Source organism: Lissotriton vulgaris, chromosome 1_1 (genome assembly GCF_964263255.1).
Source record: "Lissotriton vulgaris chromosome 1_1, aLisVul1.2, whole genome shotgun sequence".
In the NCBI taxonomy this organism is placed as follows: Eukaryota; Metazoa; Chordata; class Amphibia; order Caudata; family Salamandridae; genus Lissotriton; species Lissotriton vulgaris.
The window spans coordinates 259,924,633-259,944,339 of record NC_141685.1 but is presented as its reverse complement, the minus strand read 5'-3'; the positions used below and the strand labels follow the sequence as shown (position 1 = coordinate 259,944,339).

Here is a 19,707-nt window from a genome sequence, read left to right as displayed (position 1 = left end):
TCTTGTCCTGTCCAAACGGGATTACTGCTACATATAAAGTCACAATCACACATCTCCATTGCCTTTAGGGCCCTACACAGGTTACCAGTTGTCAGAACAGCTACCTTAAAGCTATTTTGTATCACACACAAGCAATACAGTCCATATACAATGGCAATACAACCTATATTTCATATGATGGTTTTGGTTTTAACTGAACTCAAATATGAACTACTAAATCAAAAATTGAATAGTTCTTTGAAGTTATATACTCTATATTTGGGTGTAAAAGATTTTTTATGAATACGAAGATTTAGGTGTCATGTAACATTACTCTTTGTATATTTTTCAATAAAAAATCAACAAAGATAACTGAAGATTTGATATGAATATTGTTTTATAATTGATATATACATTTGTCTCCCTAGAAGCTCAAATTGGTTGACATGGCAAAGGATCACTCTTCATCAGGAAGACAATCAACAAATACATGCAACAAAGGAACCTACGCTCAAGAATGGTTCCCAGCCTCAACGTATGTAGCATCTTTCTCTGTTCAGGCAGCCAAATTATGGAATTCCCCACATACACATAAGTTTCACTGGCAACCATCTTACCTTCAGAAGATTAGTCACTTGTTTTCTCTTTCCCACATGACAACTATATGCACAACACATCATTGTATCTCAATAGTATTTACAGACATGGGAGTAGCCAGAAAATTAAAATACCCCCACTCGGAACTAAAACTTTTTACTCATAATTTTTTTATTAAGGGATTATGGCAGAATACAGCAGTGTCGCCAGAAGCAATTGTGATAGTACAGGAGACAAGTCATTGCCCAGTAGATACGCGTAATTGGAAGCCAAGAACATTGTGCAGAAGTAAGCAAAGCATGTATCAGAAATATATGCAAGAAAGGCTCCTATGCATGTACTGCTGCCTAATAAAGAAAAAGAAACATAGAACCATCAAATTGCAACAAATGCGGGTCAATGTTATTCACATAGCATTACACAGTGTGCGCAATGTTGTGATATAGTACATGTGTAGTTTTCACATACAGCGGATGAGAGGAAAGGGGTTTGATAGTGTAGTCAAGTGCTGAGGAAAGGTTAGCCAAAGAGCTGCAATGCCCTGAGCTGAATCAGAGGGTGCCAAACATGTTAAAGGTTAGTTTCTGTTCTGGTTAGGTTGTGTGAAAGTTGTTCCATCTCCATTACGTGCCAAACCAAGTGAACCATTGGGTAATGGAGGGAGAGGTTGTCATTTTCCACGTTAAGGCTACAAGTTGCTGTGCAGCATTTAGCATGTGGCTTATGGGTTTCCAATCTGCGTCGGTCATCGCCTCCAAGGCAAGGGCTCGAATCTCCAGGACAACTGTAAGGTAGAAGGGAAGGAGACCCGAGATCTCTTTTCGATATGTTGTAATGAGACTGCAGGACCACCTGATGTGAAAAAATCCCCAACCACAAGTCCGAAGCGCCAGCAGAGGGAAGACGTGGAAGGGGACACATTAGAGAGGTGGGCAGGTGTGTAATACCATTGAAAGATAATTTTATAAGCCATTTCCCAGTGGGATAATCTCCTGTAAGTTTGACTTATGTTGTGCCATAGGGTGTCCCATTGCTTGGGGGATATGCCCTCTGTAGTAGTAACCTTACAGACAGCATGATAAGTGGGCGTTTGAGGGGCTGTGGAAGGTTGGAGGGTCCAAGATGTATTGTAAATGAGCCCCTTAGAGCCATCACATGCTCTCACCAATTTTTGCAAAAGTATAGGGCCTCAGAATAATTGGAGGGTTGTAACAACAATGTAGTAGCTGGCAGTCCTGCAGCCTCATTGTTCAGGGAGTTAGTAATTGGCCTTGCATTTTTTTATGAATTTATGGAGGTTACCACTAAAAGGTCCCTTAAAGTCCTATAATCCCTGGCCGCCCATCTAGGAAATGAATGTGACGTTAGTGTGGGTGCAAAGTCAGACTTGCGTGTTTGGGGGAGCGGAAGGTGGTGAAACCACTCCTCAGTGGCAATCTGTTTCAGATGTCTAGCACAGCCTTCGTGAGGGTAGCGATATAGGTACTGCGAGGACGGGCAAGCTTGGGTAACCAGGCTAAGTCCTAGAGGGGGCAACAAGCCACTGACAGATCTATATGCATCCAGTGCTTCTCACTCCCGCGGACCGATATTTATTGGAGGTGGGCCACTCGGCAGTACTCAAGGAGATTAGAGCATGCTAGTCCACCCTCTCTTTGGGCTGCATCAGGGAATAATTGGAGATTCTCTGCCGTTTACCATTCCAAATAAAGGTGCAAATGTCTTGCTGTAAGCAAGTGATTTCATCTTGGGGGATTGGAGTGGGCAGGGACTGGAAAAGGTACAGGGCCTGAGGAAGGACATTCATTTTTATGATATAGATATGGCCCAGCCAAGAGATGTGATGGGGCTTCCAGCATTAAAGATCTGCCAGAATCGACTTGCCGAGTTGTGGTCAATTGCCTGCTTCCAGGGGGACAGGGTAGGAGTTGAGAATGAGTTATATTGGATTATAGTGGGGGCCCATTGGAATTATGCCAGGGCTTACAGCCCCGAAATTTCCCATTTGGGTATAGTAAGATTAAGTGTGTAAGATTTAGTCATATTGATTTTGAACCCAGAGACTGATTAGAATGCAGCAAGGCCGTCCACAATAGCTGGCAGATAGGTAGTGGGTTGGGAGATAGTAAGCAAGAGATAATCTGCGAACAAGCTAATCTGATGATCATGTTCCCCAAAGGGAATACCCGCAATAGGAGTGTCCTGCTGGATGGAAATGGCCAAGGGTTCAATGGCTAGGGCGAACAGAAGGGGTGATAATGGACATCCCTTGCAGCTGCCCCTTCACATGTCAATGGAAATCGTGTGTTGCCCATTGACATGGATGGTACTCATTGGGGCATCGTATGAAGCCATAACTTTAGTAATCATACCCATTCCCAGGCGGACCTCACCCAGAACCGACAGTGGGAAGGACCAGTCCACCCTGTTGAAATCCTTCTCTGTGCAGAGTGAAAGAAGGCAGGCTGAGATGTTGTGACGTTGAGCCTTTTCCATTAAGTGTACCACCACACGCATATTGTCTGCCCCTTGCCAGTGGCGGATGATTCCCACCTGGTCAGGGTAGAGAAGACCAGAGAGATAGTGCTCGAGCATAGTGGCAGATATATTCATAAATATTTCCGTGGACATGTTGAGAAGATCTTTGGGGTGGTAGGACAAGCCGTGGGTTGGGTCCTTCCTCATTTTGGGTATCTATACTACTATAATAAAGTAAGAACTTTCAGGCTTTGAGGCGGGTAAACTCGGGAACCACAGAGCCAATCTACACACCCAATACACTGTTTAAATCGTCAGGGTGTGTAGATGGTTATAGGCTATATAAATGACAAAATAAAACGTTATTTACAATATTTATATTTAAATAAAAAGTAGTCCCCCCAAAGTAGCGCCGGCCGCGACGTGCGTGCTCACGTCAGCATGGGGAGGAGAGGCATCGGAGGAGCGGCAGACATGGCAAGGGGGAGGAGCGGCGGCAGACAGGCGGTAAGGCTCAGAGCGGCGGAGCAGAGAATTGAGGACCGGTGGCTGAGGCGCGAGGAGCGGTGAAATGAGGACCTGCGGCTCAGGTAATGCTCCGGGGACAGTGTCGGGGAAGGCGGGTGTCGGGAAACACCCGTTGCAATGAAAGTATTGCATCGCGCTTCCATCCAACCCGACTAGGACATCGCGGCAGGCTTCAGAACGCATGCAATTACGACGCATGCTATAACATCGCATGGACCTTTAAGTCTCTAGCAATTGCATAGCATCTACATCGGGTGGCTGTTTGGAGGCTGATTTGGATGGCGCTGTTGAAATAAATACCGGCAAATACCACGCTGAGGCACATGATTTGGATGGCGCTGTTGAAATAAATACCGGCAAATACCACGCTGAGACACATGAAGCTAAACATTATAAATACCCAGATGTTAAAATATGAGGCACTTGATCCAAACAGTACGATGTTGAAATAAATACCGGCAAATACCACGCTGAGGCACCTGAAGATAAACATTACGAGCTAATACCCGCAAATACCACGCTGAGGCACCTGAAGATAAACACATGAAGGCACATGAAGATACATAAATAATTTATGATAGCGTAAAGGGATAAAAGATTCGTTTATGAAGGGGAAGATCGTGAGTTCGAATCCCCAACTTGCAACAAATGCTACAAATAATTTATGTGAAATGTACATTTTTGATGTATGGTTGGACGGGTGAAATGCTGGGAGGTTGAATGGACGGGAGAAAGGCTGGGTGGATGAATGGATGGATGGAAGATGGTTGCATGATGAATGATGTATGGATGATAAGCTGGTGGATGAATGATGGGTGGATGGATGGGTGAGTGACTGCAGTTTATAATGCACAAAAATTAATATTTGGCCGAACAATATAATATGGTTGCATGATGAATGATGTATGGATGATGAGCTGGTGGATGAATGATAGGTGGATGGATGGGTGAGAGGGTGAGTGACTGTCATTTGTAACGCACAAAAATGAATATTTGGCCGAACAATATAATACAGCGCTGACTGTCCAAATAACCATTCACAGAAGACAAGTTGGGTCTCTAAATACCAGGGGCCTCATTTATGAAAAGTGACGCACCGCTGCGTGAAAGCAGCGATGCGTCACTTTTCACTGCGCACTCCTTGCGACATTCCTGATGCGTCATATTTAATGTATGACGCATCATGTCGCAAGGAGTTACAGATACGTCAGTACTTCTGACGTATCTGTAAGCGCAAAAGTGACGCATTGCTGGAGTGTGTCACAAAAGTGACGCAACTCCAGCAATGCGTCCTTTCACATGGGGCAAGCCCCATGTGAAAGGGCTTGCGTCAGTCTTACGCCTGCTGTGAGGCAGGCGCAAGATTTTGACGCAACAGCTTCCTAAAAGTGACGCAGTGAAATCTCATAGATTTCACTGCATCACTATTACGAGGCTTTTTGCGGGGGAACGCCCCCTCTGCGTACATTATACCTGACGCAGGTATAATGTGGCGCAGGGTTTTAAAAAGTGACACATCTACCTAGATGCGTCACTTTTTAAATATGGCGCAAAGGGGCGCATTTTTTACACCGCTGGTGCGTCACAAAAAGTGACGCACTGGTGGCGCAAAACTGACGCAAGGCCTTCATAAATAAGGCCCCTGGTCCCCATTAAAAATGTATGATAGCGTAAAGCGCTAAACGGAACGTTTATGAAGGGGAATGTCGGCAGTTCGAATCCCGAACTTGCAACAACTGCTACAAAGAATTAATTCCACATGAACATTTTTGAGAAATAACGTAAAGAAAAAAAAATGTGATGTTCAGGATGTTAGGACATTAATACTGTCAATATTGTATGCTGTATCATTATTCATGTACGTGTACATTCAAAGCTGTTTCCTCATGTACATCAATATTCCCACACCCCGCATGGTCTAACCCCATATACGTGATGCTTGGCAAAGCTGATGGTCCAACTATTACACAGCTTTTCTCACAAATGCCAACATTTCAGGAAAATTGGTAAACTCCTTATCACTTGAAAACTAATGTGATGCAGAGATTACCCGAATCGACCCAACAATTTAACTCAAACATTTTAATTGCCACTTACTGAGAATTGTAGAGAGATAATGTGCAAAGTCTAATACACCCATTACATACGTCTGGTAAATGGTATGGCATTTATCACACTTTATAACGTCTCCAGAGTCAACGTTTATTGAGGTCAATAAATAACACCCAATTCATTTCTGGGGGGGGGGGGACGTAACATGTACGTTTTCTTTGCTTTCCGCACCAAAATTGTTTGCATGTCTTACTAAATACTGAGCGTTTTCCACCCAATAATTTTTGACACGTTGGAGCTGATGATATTTATTACAAAACAAATAATTGTGATACTTGCTGTAAGAGGAGTTGCCACGCATATGGCAAATAAACGTGCTGCTCGTAATGAGGCAGATCAGCTCAGCATCATGTGACTCAGGGCAATAGCTCACGTAACCTCCCCCACGGCCCCCAAAGTCTAGAGACCCTTATGGGTGATTAGGTGGCACTGTACATATACTGAGTTTTTGCAAAATGTGTATTAACAGGAAGTGAAAAAACTCCTTCATCAGTAAAGACAGGCGGTATTTTGTGAGCCATTAGGACTAACTGGAAAAGCATGGATTGGGCCTGCAAGGGAGGACGGATCTCCAGACCTGCATGTGCTTTCCTTACACTAAAATTAAAATAAGATTTAAAAAAAATAGGGTTACATTACTTGCAATTTACAAATGAATAATATACCATACTAACAAAGTAATAAAAGTAGAAGTTTTGGGGTCGAGGGGGACGGGAGGGGGGGGGCAGGGGTAGAGGTGGGTTCATGCGGCAAACACAAGAAACCGCATTGTTTTGCCCTGCGACGTAATGTACTGCGGGGTGATGTTCGGGCCAATGGGAAGCAATGCAATCGCGTTGCAAAGGGATGCAATGCCATTGGTCACGATGTAATGGAGGAAGCGATGTAATAGACGCGATGTTACAGCGTGCGATGTAGCTGACCCCGATGTAGCGGCATACATCCGCGGGTGTCGGGCCAGGCAGGGGACGGGAAATTACTAAAACAATGATCGGGGTAGGCGGGGGACGGGGCGGGCGGGGGCACGGGCTGCTGGCGGCGCCACGAGCTGCTGGGCAATGTCGGGGCAGGCGGGAGTAGGGGAAGCCTTAATGCTCCCGGACAAGGTCGGGACAGGCTGCTAGTAAGGTATATTTCAGCTGCTGTCATGGAGTGTGTGAGGCCTGTGTCCTGTGTAAAGGACTTAAACAAATTTAACAGGTGGACCTGGACATTCGGGAGAAACATTCTATAAAAAAGAGAAGTAAATGAGGACCTGTGGTTTTACTGAGCAGGTGCGACTGCACTGCCCTACGCAGCTCCTTGAGTTCAATCGGAGCATCAAGGATCTCTGCGTGCTGGGGATGGATGGGGTCCCAGTCATATGCGCTCAGGTATTCTTCCATCAACGTCGGGAAGATTTCATCATATGTGTAAAGAGCCTGACAATAATCATGGAACGCCCGTTGATCGTCCTGTTCAGAAATTGCCCGGTTCTCAACCCCACTGTGTCGTTTTACAATGTCTGCAAGCCAACAGAGATCCCACCTTGTTTCACCCTAGATTTAGCGCTAAGAGGAGCGTTCAGCTCTATTATTTCTATACGCTAGTATTTGGCGAAGTAAGATGGCTAGCGGTTTATTCCGTCTACTGGGGGTCACCTGGTCCTGCCATCCAAAGCTTTAATCTAAGTGGCCATAGTTGTCTCTACTAAACGTGCTTCTCTCCCCCAAGCTATAGCTCCCTTATGATCGCTTTAAACCTGTCCCACAGCGTATGCAGCAAACTATCCGAGAGGGCATTCAAAGTTCTCAGTGATCCACCTACAGATCTTGGCCACATCCACCAAGTCTCGCAGAAGCCTTAGGGCGAAGTGCCAGTGCTGTGAGCCCTTTCAAGAGTAGGTGGTTTTTGACCAAACCAATTCAACATGAGCGGGGTCAGAAATTGTGATTTCCGAGATGTCTGTCGTGTCGAGTGTACCAAGGAGGGAGTGAGAACATCGTTGATGTGTGAGTATGACAGCAGGACTTTGTAAATGTCGCCTTTGCGCAGAGCTGGGATACATTGCTCACTGCCTTACAGACCGGCAACTCCACAATAGTCAATACCGCCCTAAAGTTAATCAGTGACACACCCTTCAGTCTCCCTGTTTCCCAGATAGGTGGAGTTAACATGTCCCAAAGTATGTAGAGCAAATATATTTCACCCCCCCTTGTCTTCCATGGATAATCACCTACACTGCATCTATGCTCAGGCACAAAGACCCTCTTCATTGGCAAATTAACATGTCCTGATGTATGCACTATTTCAACTACCTATCTGATACATGGTTGTGTAGAAATGCACCGACAATGCACCTTCGTACTCAGACATGCGCACTTGATATTGTTTGTATTTAATGTATGGCCAGAGTTTTCTTTATTTTTTAAGTTTCAGTTTGTATTGTATATTTTTTTTAAATGAGACTTATTGGTTCTCATTGATGGTCATCGTTTGTACCTTTCTCCTCTTATGCAGTCAACTGACGAATAAGCTCGAACGGCAATGATTTGCATGTATATGGTATGCATACGCAAAACCCTGTCATAGCTGCACAGATAAGAAATGTTAAGAATAAGAGGTGGATAGTAAAGACACCAATTTACAAACATTGATCTAGCTAAACCATGAGCAATGGCACACTGAGGCGCTTGTGCATAAGCTCCTGACCAATGTAAATGTTTATAAGGGTGTATAGCACATTAGTGTTGATTATATATTGCCGTACTAGATGATCCTATCTAATACATGGGATTTGTATTTCTGTCATGAACCTCTAAATATGTTTGTATGAATACGTGAGGTTAGTAATGAGTGTCCAAAGGAATTGTCCCTGTTGATATGTATGTCCTCTGGCTTCCTCAGGTCCCCTTTAACGCTCCAGCCCCTTGTAAAAGTGCCCGCCAGATCATGAAACAAACTGCAATGAACTTGTCTCCTCGTGAAGTAACGTGCTGTACCTGACAGTGATCCATGGCTTGGCTTGCACTCGAGGTGGGCCGGAGTCCTTCCAATACATTGGACTCGAAAAGAACAGTTGATGTCAGCATCGCTCCGGCCACTTTGCAGAAAGGGGCCTCTTTCACACTTCTAGCACAGCGCGAATAAATCCATGCAAAAACTCCTCCAGTCAAAAGAACTCAGAGGCCACTCGGGGAAAGCTTGGAAGACCTTTTAATGGACAAATTGGGCATAATGCATTTCGGCTCATTAGCCTTCTTCAGATGCTGCTGTACTCAGGGTGATGTCGCACTCTGGCATTTGAATGTAATGTCCCCCTCCCATTGGTGGGAGTCCACTTGTACATAATCACATGACAACTGCAGTCCAGTTCAAACTACAGTTCCCAGAAGGTATCATTTCCAGGTACGTAATGTGCAGGTAAAGCATGTTAGTTCTGAGCCCGGAATGGGCACTAGTTGTTGTAGGGAAAAAACGCTGAGTGTCCAAATGGATTGTCCCTGTTGATATGCATGTCCTCTGGCTTCCTCAGGTCCCCTTCAACGCTCCAGGCCCTTGTAAAAGTGCCCGCCGGATCATGAAAGAAACTGCAATGAACTTGTTTCCTCGCGAAGTCACAAGCTGTACCTGACAGTGATCCATGGCTTGGCACGCACTCGAGGTGGGACGGAGTCCTTCCAATACCTTGGACTCGAAAAGAACAGTTGATGCCAGCATCACTCCGGCCACTTTGCAAAACGGGGCCTCTTTCACGCTTCTGGCACAGCGCAAATAAATCCATGCAAAACTCCTCCAGTCAAAAGAAGTCAGAGGTCACTCAGGGAAAGCTTGGAAGACCTTTTAATGGACAAATTGGGCATAATGCATTTCGGCTCATTAGCCTTCTTCAGATGCCGCTGTACTCAGGGTGATGTTTCACTTGCGCATTTGAATGTAATGTCCCCCTCCCATTCGTGGGAGTACGCTTGTACATAATCACATGTTCACTGAAAAAAACATAGGTTTCAGGCATGTTATAGTTAGGAATTAGCATTTAAAAAACCTTAGAAATTCACTGAAAAAAAAACATAGGTTTTAGGGGTGTTATAGTTAGTTGGACATTACACTGCTGATGATGTCACATATTACCTAATTCATGACATGGTCAATGACATCACTGATGACATCACTGATCACATCTCAAATGACATCACTGATGACATCACTGATGACATCATCCAGTGAATGTGGTTTGGTTCGATATTTAAATAAGTATATATATATATATATATATATATATATATATATATATATATATATATATATATATACACATATATATATATATATATATATACACACACATATATATATATATATATATATATATATATATATATATATATATATATATATATATATATATATATATATATATATATATATATATAGCAATCTGCCTTGAAGACTGAGTGGATGTATAAGTGTCTGAATGGAGGATTTAGTAGCAATGTGATTGACTGGTTAAGTGACGAATTTAAAGTGTCTCACTAAATATATGGGATAGTGATTAAACTTTGTGAATACCTGTATTACTCTATCTCTAGTTGTGTAAACTACTACATAAGTTGGTTACTAGCTATGTGAAAGTATATATTAGTTATGAATTAGTTAATTGAGTATATGTATAAGATAGTGAATGAATGTGTGTGTGGTTGGGTGGGAGGTGTGTGACTGTCCAAATATGTATAAATAGTTGATTTAGTAGGTATTTGAGGTTAAGAGTGTATGTGGAAACAGTTGTTTGGGTGAGTGAATCGTTTTATGGGTGTAGTGATGAGTGAATATATTTCTCACTGATACATATCCAACAAACTAGAAATATAAAAGGCAGTGTATGTGATAGTTGTTGTATATAAATAAGTATACATGATAATCAGTGATTGTATGAGTGACGTATGGATAACTGTATACTTGTAATAGTGATTTTATAACACACTAAGTATGAGTTACTATTTATATGAATAAATAAAGTGATGTTTGTGTAAGTGTGTAGCTTAGTAAATATAAGTATGATCAATTGTTTTCATAAGTGAGTAGGATGACTACATAAGTGAATAGGATGTGTGCTGGTGTGTAATGTTGATGTAGGTGTATAAGTATATTTAATAGTGTTCTATTGATCTTTATTAGCATGTATGAGTGAATCTATAGGTAAGTGTTTAGATGTGTGTGTAGATGTAGGAATCACTGAGTGGGTTTTTAGAAACTTGTATTGGTGTGTCAATGGTTTAAAATATGGTATTCCATATTTTATAATGAGTGTTGAAATGTTATACTAGTGTATGATAAGATGTATCAGATTGTCACGTGGATGATGTCATCAGTGATGTCATTTGAGATGTCATCAGTGATGTCACTGACCATGTCATGAATGATGTAATATATGAAATCATCAGCAGTGGATTGCGGGTGCACGAATTATAGTTAGCACAACTAACTATAACGGGGGTATTTCAATGGTTTTGTACGAGTGAAATGTCCTGCTAACTATAACACCCCCTAAAACCTATGGTTTTTTCAGTGAATTTCTAAGGTTTTTTAAATGCTAATTCCTAACTATACCATGTCTGAAACCTATGGTTTTTTCAGTGAATTTCAAAGGTATTTTAAATGGTAATTCCTAACTATAACATGTCTGAAATCTATGTGAATTTCAAAGGTTTTGTAAATGACAATTTTTAAATGTATTAATTCTTACATTTATTTATTTTATACTGATTTACTAAATGTTTTTAAACTATTTATTTTTAGATATTTTATTTTTTAAATTACAATATAATTACATTATACATTACATTACAAAATATACTTTCTCAGAATTAATTACTTTAGTTTAAATACTTTGTAAATAGGCAATAGAGTTTTAAGTACTATAGTTACAGTTGTTGCACTGGGCAACACAATTTCAAACACAACGCAACATTGAGCTGAATGGGAATTTCTAGTTAAATGCAATTAGTTACTTTATGGAATACTTTTCTTACCACAGGACTGGATCCTAGATTCAGTCCTGGGACATCTCCTGTAAACAGTTGAGTAAAAGCGTTTTGGTTACAGTAGTGATTTTTAAGGAATATTATTGTATTTTAAAAGTTGACACTACGAAACTTTTTCACATAGAATTATGTTATCCTATGGGAGAAAATTCACTTAGCAAGTAAGTAGTGTTATAGTTACTTTTTCTTACTCAGTGGTGGATCCTGGATCCAGCACTGGTGCATCTCCTGTAAACAGTTGAAAGAATGCATTTAAATCATACAGGCGATTTTTAAGGAATATTTGTAGTTTGTGAAAATAGACACTTAGAAACCTTTCTGGGGAAAACCAGACAATGGATTCCTATAGAAGGAAATACAAGTTACTTGTAAGTATGGTTAGAATTACTTTTCAGGGTCAGTGCTGGGCTAAAAGATGCAGCACTGAGTTCTCTCCTGATAACAGGCAAGTAAATTGGAATTCGTTGTTCGGATGATTTTAGGTAAATATTTAAATGTACCAAAACTCCACACTTGGAAGAATTTCCAAGTGAAACCAGTCAATGTTAGCCTATGGAAGGAAATTCATGTTACTGGTAAGTATGGTTAGAATTACTTTTCAGGATCAGTACTGGGCTCAAAGATGCTGCACTGAGGTCTCTCCTGATAACAGGTGAGTAAATAGGAATTCGTAGTACATTCAGTAAGCGCCACAGAGCTGCGTAGCAGAAAGATGTAACAAGCATTAGAAATGCAATAGGTCTCGCATTTTTTTGAGTTAGAACCATTGGTGTTGTAAATTGCAATGTCTTTGACACTTGTGTTATGGGGTGGATGTATGTGGTTTGAGTGAAATTATGTGGGTGGGATTGGAATTGTTAGTTGTGTAATTGTGTGGCATGGAATTGCGTGGAGTGGATTTGTGTAGTGTAAATATGGGGTATAGTGTGCAGTGGAATTGTGTATATTAAGTGATGTAGAGCACTGTGGTGTAGATAAAAGTTGTGTAGAGTATGGTGGCATAGAGTGGCGCTGCTTATTTGGCAGTGGAGTAGAGTGGTGTAGATTGTAAAAGAGTTGCTTAGAGTGGTGTAGTCTGAAGTGTAGTGGCATATAGTAGAAGTAGAGTGAAGTGGTATAGAGTGGAGTGGATTGGCGTAGAATACAGTGCCATAGAGTGCAGTTTTGCAGAGTAGAATAGGTGTCCCCAGTACTTCAGTATTCACTGGCCTTTGTCCTTATATACAAACATGCACAGACAATAGAGGGTAACGCATGTACACACTACTAACACTACTTCATGCACACACGACACGAGCGCCTACATGCATACATGAAAGGAGATGCAGACATGCATATATGAGGGGATGTGTCCTAGGAATGCAAACGTCTGCCTTTTGGTTCTGGAACCTCCGGTTTGAATCCCAGCCTCAGTGCTGGACTCAAAATCGTATGGTTGTTGGCAAATCACTTAATCTTCCTGTACCTACAATGTGTTACAATGTATTTGTGTCATCCACACTTGATGTACATCATCTCCAGACCCTTCACATAATGGTATTTATAGAGCTCTCTGTTTCTTCACTGCTAGGTTTGCGCTATATAAGTACCTACACATGCATACATATGATTCAGGCTTCTACAACCACACGTGGCAGAGGCTATAACATGCACAGAGCAATGAGGCTGGCTGCTACGTGGGTACATAACTGAAGAAGTAACATATATAGAAGGCTGAGGCTTCTGCTTGCAATCATGACTCCCAATGCTAAATGCATACATGAGTGAGGCTGGTACATGCATACCCAATGTACCGCAATTATATCTGGACCTACTCTGTGCACACATGACCTTCACTGCTATGTGCACATATGACTCAAGCTGCTATGTGTACTCCTAACTCAAGCTGCTTAAAGAACACATGACGGAGGCTGCTACCTAGACAGAGGACTGGGTGAGGCCGAACAGAGGGTGCTACATTCATGCAGCATTGAGGCTGATTTATAAATCAATCATAATCAGTGGTGTCTTGTACATCCTAGACTTGGCACCAAAACCTCTTCACACACTGAAGGTAGGTGTGATCCTCGAGGCCAAAGAGCCGGGTCTGAAAGGGCTGGACTGGTCGGTGGGCTGGTCACAGGTAAGTGGGGGCTGGGCCTAGCCTATTTACTACTGCAAATAATGTAATAATACGGTCTGATGGTTGGTTTATCAGACCCAAATACTGAGTGTCTCAGGTCCATCCCTGCCTGTCTTGAGTGTGTTTGAATATGGGGTGTTGCGTAATTTGGGTCTTGTCTTAACTCACATGCAGATCAGTGCTTCCCCCTGCATGCAACAGGAAGTTCTTACAGCAGCTTTGAACGCAATAATAAATTAAAAAGTATTAATGTGGAGTTATTTGCAGTGTTTAAATTAGGAGAAATTCTGGAAAATATCTGTATTACTAATGAGGAGAAAAGGGACGAAAGGGTTGTGAGAACTAAAAGAAGGTGGGGGTTGTGCAACATATTTAATAGGTTATTGGGGCTTTGTAATGGGCAGCACTCACATCGTCCATCAAATCGCCATCTTATATACATTTCATACAGGTACGAAAACAGATTGTGCTTTTTTTTATTACGGAATGAAGATAGCACGATTGGCACTGCTACACTTTACATAAATTAGTTTTGCACAAGGGCAAACATTGAGAAAATGAATAGATTCGATGTTTTGTGTGTTCCTATTAAAAATAACAGAAAATCTATAGTTTATTCATTTTTAAAACATGAAAAAGGAAACTACGTTGATTATGAATTACGTTAAAGCATAAACTCTTAAAGCCTCCTAAATACTGTAAAATTAGTTTGCTTAATTTCTTTACTAGTGGATATTCACTAATGATATATTTTCCTTTGTTAAAACAAAATTATTTAACATAAAATCATTTGCAATCAAACTATGAAAATGTTTCGCAAACTATTTAGCTCATTTTTGCAACGGTGAAAAACACATTTGTGCAATCTAGAATAGAGTAAGCGCTAAGAATGTCTGTATTTCACCAGAAGACAGCTGTGCAAACGAGCACTTGCGCTGTTTGTTGTGCACCGGTGCCTAGTGAATGTCGAAAAGGCCCCAGGACGCTCACTGTGTTGGAAGAGCTGTGTTTAGGGCAACAGAGCTGGAACCTGCAGTGCTGGCCCGGCCGTCACTTACCTGATTGTGGGCCATTGCCAATTTGCCAGGATGTTAAACACGCCCTTGTCATTAGTCACCTTGACAATGCCAATGCTTATGGCCGCCAATGACCCCTCACTGTCCAGACTTCAGCTGGTGCAAAGCGATGCTGCACGCTAGGTAAGTAACCCGAGAACCCGACATTGGCTTCGGTCAGGAAATGCCCTGTTTTTAAGGTCTGCTGCCTCAAGTCTTTGATGGGCAGAGCCCCCACGTGCATAGAGGATAAATGACGTCATTACTGCTCTTCCAGAACTCTTCGGTCTAGCCATAAAGCGCGACTGACCGTTCCCCCCTCCGCTCTTCCAGAGTCGGAGGTAGATCTCACTCTTCACCGCCCCTCGGCTTGGAATCAACTTCCGTCCCATCTCCGCAGTTGTCCAGATTTTGTTTAGTTTAAAAAACTCTTGAAGGCCTGGTTATTTTAGTTGTGGTTGCGCTATGTTGTCTAAGCGCCCAGATACACCAGCCGATATGAGTCATTGCGCTATATCAAGTGAAAATAACAAAACATATTATTTAATTTTCCAAGCAGGGAGTGACCCCCCTGAGAAGGCTTTGCGAACCTGAAGGGGTCCCCGGACCCAAGGATAAGAACAAGGTCAGACTTTTATTGTGTTTCTATTTGCAGATATCAGGGTGTTGTACCGTGTATGTTGCGGGTATTAACGCACGGGCACTGTGTAAGGCTTCCGCCGGGGCTGTGCTGGCGAGGGATTTGCAGTCTGGTTGAAAGCAGACCGTTGTAGGGTTAATAGTTACCGTAACAAGCACTTTACAATTCATAACACCCTTTTATAGCGCTTTCTCACGCCAGACACAGACAACAGGTGCTAGCACATACCACCCCATCCCAGATGTAGCTTCCGCTTCATTAATTATGACGCTATTGTATTGGAAAAGACCCTGTGCTTGATCCGGGAAACGCTCAGTTATGACAGCTGCCAAAATGGCGAAGGCCTGACGCCAGTTTTTAATAGACTTCTCAGGCCAGGATTGGAAGCGAGCCTTCTTTTCCTCATCTTTAGACCCCATCCTTCGCACATCCACCCCATCCGCCCCCAGCATGAGGAGAGAGAAAATGTCTATGAACTCCCTCCTCCAAATGCCTTCCTTCGCCGCCTGAGGAACCTGCCAGGCCAGGGAGCATTTGCCTGACAGAAGGGGCGCCATGGTCATGAGAGCTGTGGGCGCAGGGATGGGCACCAAAGCTGTCGGTGGAGCCACAGCACTGATAGTTGGCAAGGGTGTAGGACCGGCAGATGCCCCCACCAGTGGCTGGACTGCGACAACCGCCGGCAAGAGGGCCTCCTGGGGCACACTCTGCACCGGCGGCAAAACCTGTGGAAGAATAGCTCCCGGCACCAGACTGCTGGGAGAGCTGACCGACGGGACAATAGGTAAACAGATGGGACCCGCATCAACCCCCCCTTGTGAAGGAGTACCACCCCACACTTGAACAACATCCGCCTCCCCGGCAGAAGACAACGGGGCCACTGCTAAAGGTGGCAAAATCACAGATTGCACAGAAACAGGTGATCGTGACTGGGCAGGGCACAAACTGGCTCTTATTTCAGACATAAAAGACGCCAGCGAGTCCGTAATCTTACCCAGGTCCGCCCGGGTAGCGAATTCCGCACTAGAGGCCGCCAAACGAGGAGGGGAGGGGGGGCACACCCGGACCACCGCTGGGGGGGATGCCGGGGCGTGCACTATCACGTTTCTGATCGGGTCAGCCGCCCTGGACTTTGCGGGGGGCTCCGGTGGGAAGTCCTTGACTGTTGGCTTCCTCGTGCGTTTGGACCTCACTGTGGCTGTGTCCTCTGCCACCTCTATTTCAGTTATTTGTGGGGCAGGGGCCGGCCCTGGAGCTCTTGGGGGGTTGGCTAGTAAAAGTCCACTCGCCCACGCCACCCCATTAGCCTTTATCGCATCCAAAAGGGCTTTCATCTGGGGGTCCTGCGACGGTCCTAGCCCAGAATCCTCAACCTGTGATGTCTGTGAGAAAAGAGCGGGGGACCCCTGACTCTCCATGCCGCAGTCGAAAGTATCCTGCAAAAGAGATGACTGTGAGGAAAGTATTCACACGACTTTGTTAAGCCAGCAGACACCGTCCACCCCCTGTAAGCTCTCCCCCAAAGCACCCCAAGACACTAGACCAGGGGAGGGAAAACACTTGTCCCTCCAGCAAGCTCCTCCTAGAGAGGGCCCCCTCGTTGCACTAACATACCTCTGCGAATCCTCGTGACTTTGAAAGTAACGCACCGATGCAGTTCCTCAAACGAGTAAAATTCCTGAAACAACAGAATGGGCAGTAAGACACCTGCATTCTAACATAAAATGCCCTTACCGGGACACAATGAGCACCATGATCCTAAACCGCCGGAAAACGCCCGGGGGAAGCATGCCCAACAATGCAGGAAGCGTGAGAAAATCTCCACGAGAACACAAATCGCACGCGCATGTTAACATACCTTGCACTGTCTCCGCGTAAGCGTGTGCGCAATATGGGCGAGCGGGGGGGTGGGGGGGGGGGGGGGGGGGAAGGCGCGGCAAGATGCACCGATGCCAGGCAACCTCGGCAGGCCTAGGTGCGGAAGCGATTGCAAGCAACGGCCGGAATCTGCAAGAAAAGAAAGGCATGTAAATGACCGGGCGCCGCCGAGGACACTTAGTCGGTGCGCGCGCCCACACAACAAGAAAGCCCCTGATCATTCTCCAACACACCTCCTGGAAAGAAGCCCACACGATTAGCACATTACGCATGGGGGAAAAGACCGGCGCCAGGCACCAACACCCAGGACCCAAGCAACACAGGCCCCACCTTCCTCCCCCCCCCAAGAAGGCAAGCTTCCGGCAGCGCGATCACTCTGCGACCTGGGAAGGGGCTTTCGAAATAGCGGACTCGCTGCGCGCCCACCGGGTCCCCCCACCTCGCTCAGTACCCTGGCCATATCGGAAGATAGAGGCCTCGGGAGCACGGGGGCCTATCGGTACAAAGAAAGGTTAGGCCAAATGATGCACCATAGCCTAACCAGCGTGGGACCCTTCGTGGGATCAATCCCCCCCAACACACTGAAAACCCTGTCGAAAAACCGCATCAAAGTAAGAAAATCAGTACAAATGCAGTTATGGCGCTGACTGTGCAGTGCCGAGCAGAGGCGGGAACCCTCGAAAGGCTCTCATGTCATTTAAATCAATTGCATTTGATTGTTTGAAATATCGGCATTACCATTTGTACGTCCAAATATCAGCAGGCGTGCGGCCGCGAGGGGGGCACCGCCACCTTAGCTCGCCGGGTCACGCGCCCAAGGACCGGACACCGCCAAGCTCAACGCTCCTCCCCCCCCCACAACGCTACATACATAGAATAATAGTTAAAATGGCATCCCTACGAAAACATTCGCCGCGCCATCTGAAATGCAAAACAAACCATCCAGCATCGCGGTAATACGACAATACCAGCATGTATACGGCCTTGCTAACACATGGATCGAAGCAAGCGCAATCATAAAATGGCTATGATAAGAACATGAATAAGCCTGCAGACAGATAGCTGGTTCCCCGCACCCCCACAAAAACATACCCCGCGCCATCCGAAATGAACACATGGCATCAAGCATAGGCTAAGAACAGCAGTACTACATGGATAGGTATTAGCTTGGACATAGGGCAACAGATGCACAAAAACCTAAAATGATCGAAATTACGAACATAAAACTTTGAGCGGCAAACATCCCTTGAGCGACTGGCAGGCAATGGGGGAAAACACACGCGCACAAACCAAACATTTTACCTTAAACCACGCGTGCAGCCCCCCCTGAACAAACAACACGCCGACCAAACACAAAATGGCCACCCCGACGGGAGAAAAGGGGGCGGGAAAGGATATCGGAGGAAATGTGCCCCCCCGGGGAATACAGGCCCCATCTTGCTGGGACTGCGCCCCCACCCCATCCCACTAGGCCGCACAAATTAAAGAAGGCCCGAAGACCAGGAACGAGGGTTGGCCGACCTGGGAATTACAGCGGGGCCCGACGAGTACAGGCCGAACCCGCACTGCCCAGGGGACAAGGACCGCAACGGCCCCGGACGTCCCCCCCCCCACAGCAGCCCGCTCTAACGGGCCGCCTCGCCAGGCTCGCACCTCGGGTAGAGGGAGCAGGCGGCAACTCAAAGGGGGCGGGGGGGATGCGGAAGGCCCGAGGCCACGCTTACCTCGAGACGACGAGACGACGAGAGCAACAAAAAGAGTGTCCAGCAAGGTCGCGACGGCGTCCGGGCGGCAAAGAGGCTTAGGATAAGGGCGTCACAGCATAAGTACCCCAGAAGCCCCTCCCAGCCGCCCGGACGAGATTCTCGGCCGGCCGCCTCCTCCAACCGGAGAGGCGGAGGTGCCGGACGTACCAGTGGGGGCGGGACCGCCCTCCTTGACTAGGTGCCCGCCCTCTTGATGGCCACTGCGTGGCGCGCTTCTCTCTCTCTCTCCCAGGATCTACTCTGCCCTTCCCGAGGACGAAACTGCCCTCTACCCGGTTAGAGCTGTCAAGAGGAGCTGCTGTCCTGCTGCTGCCAGAGAGTGGACTTTGGAAGGTGACGCACCAGGGAACACCTCCCTGAAAATACTTCACAGGGTCCGATGCACTGGCCGCAAAGAGCGACCAAACTGTCCGTCTGGAGAGGGCACCGACAAGGGAGCTGCTGTGCTGTGTCGTTCCACAGATTCCCGGAGGTTAAATGTACCAAAAGCGATGTCAAAATGGCGTGTGGACTGGGGTTCTGTTATACAAAT

The 19,707-nt window shown here is 45.2% G+C and overlaps 1 protein-coding gene across 1 annotated transcript in view; it reads right to left on the bottom strand.

Moving 5' to 3' along the window:
- The window catches only part of LOC147746872 (neutral amino acid transporter 9-like), a 316,543-nt gene that overhangs the window by 284,394 nt on the left and 12,442 nt on the right, over nucleotides 1–19,707 (bottom strand). Inside the window, exon 3 of the mRNA XM_086925062.1 lies at nucleotides 9,829–9,854. Within this exon, the coding sequence (XP_086781188.1) occupies nucleotides 9,829–9,854 (26 nt within the window). The remainder of the gene's footprint in view (nucleotides 1–9,828; nucleotides 9,855–19,707) is intronic.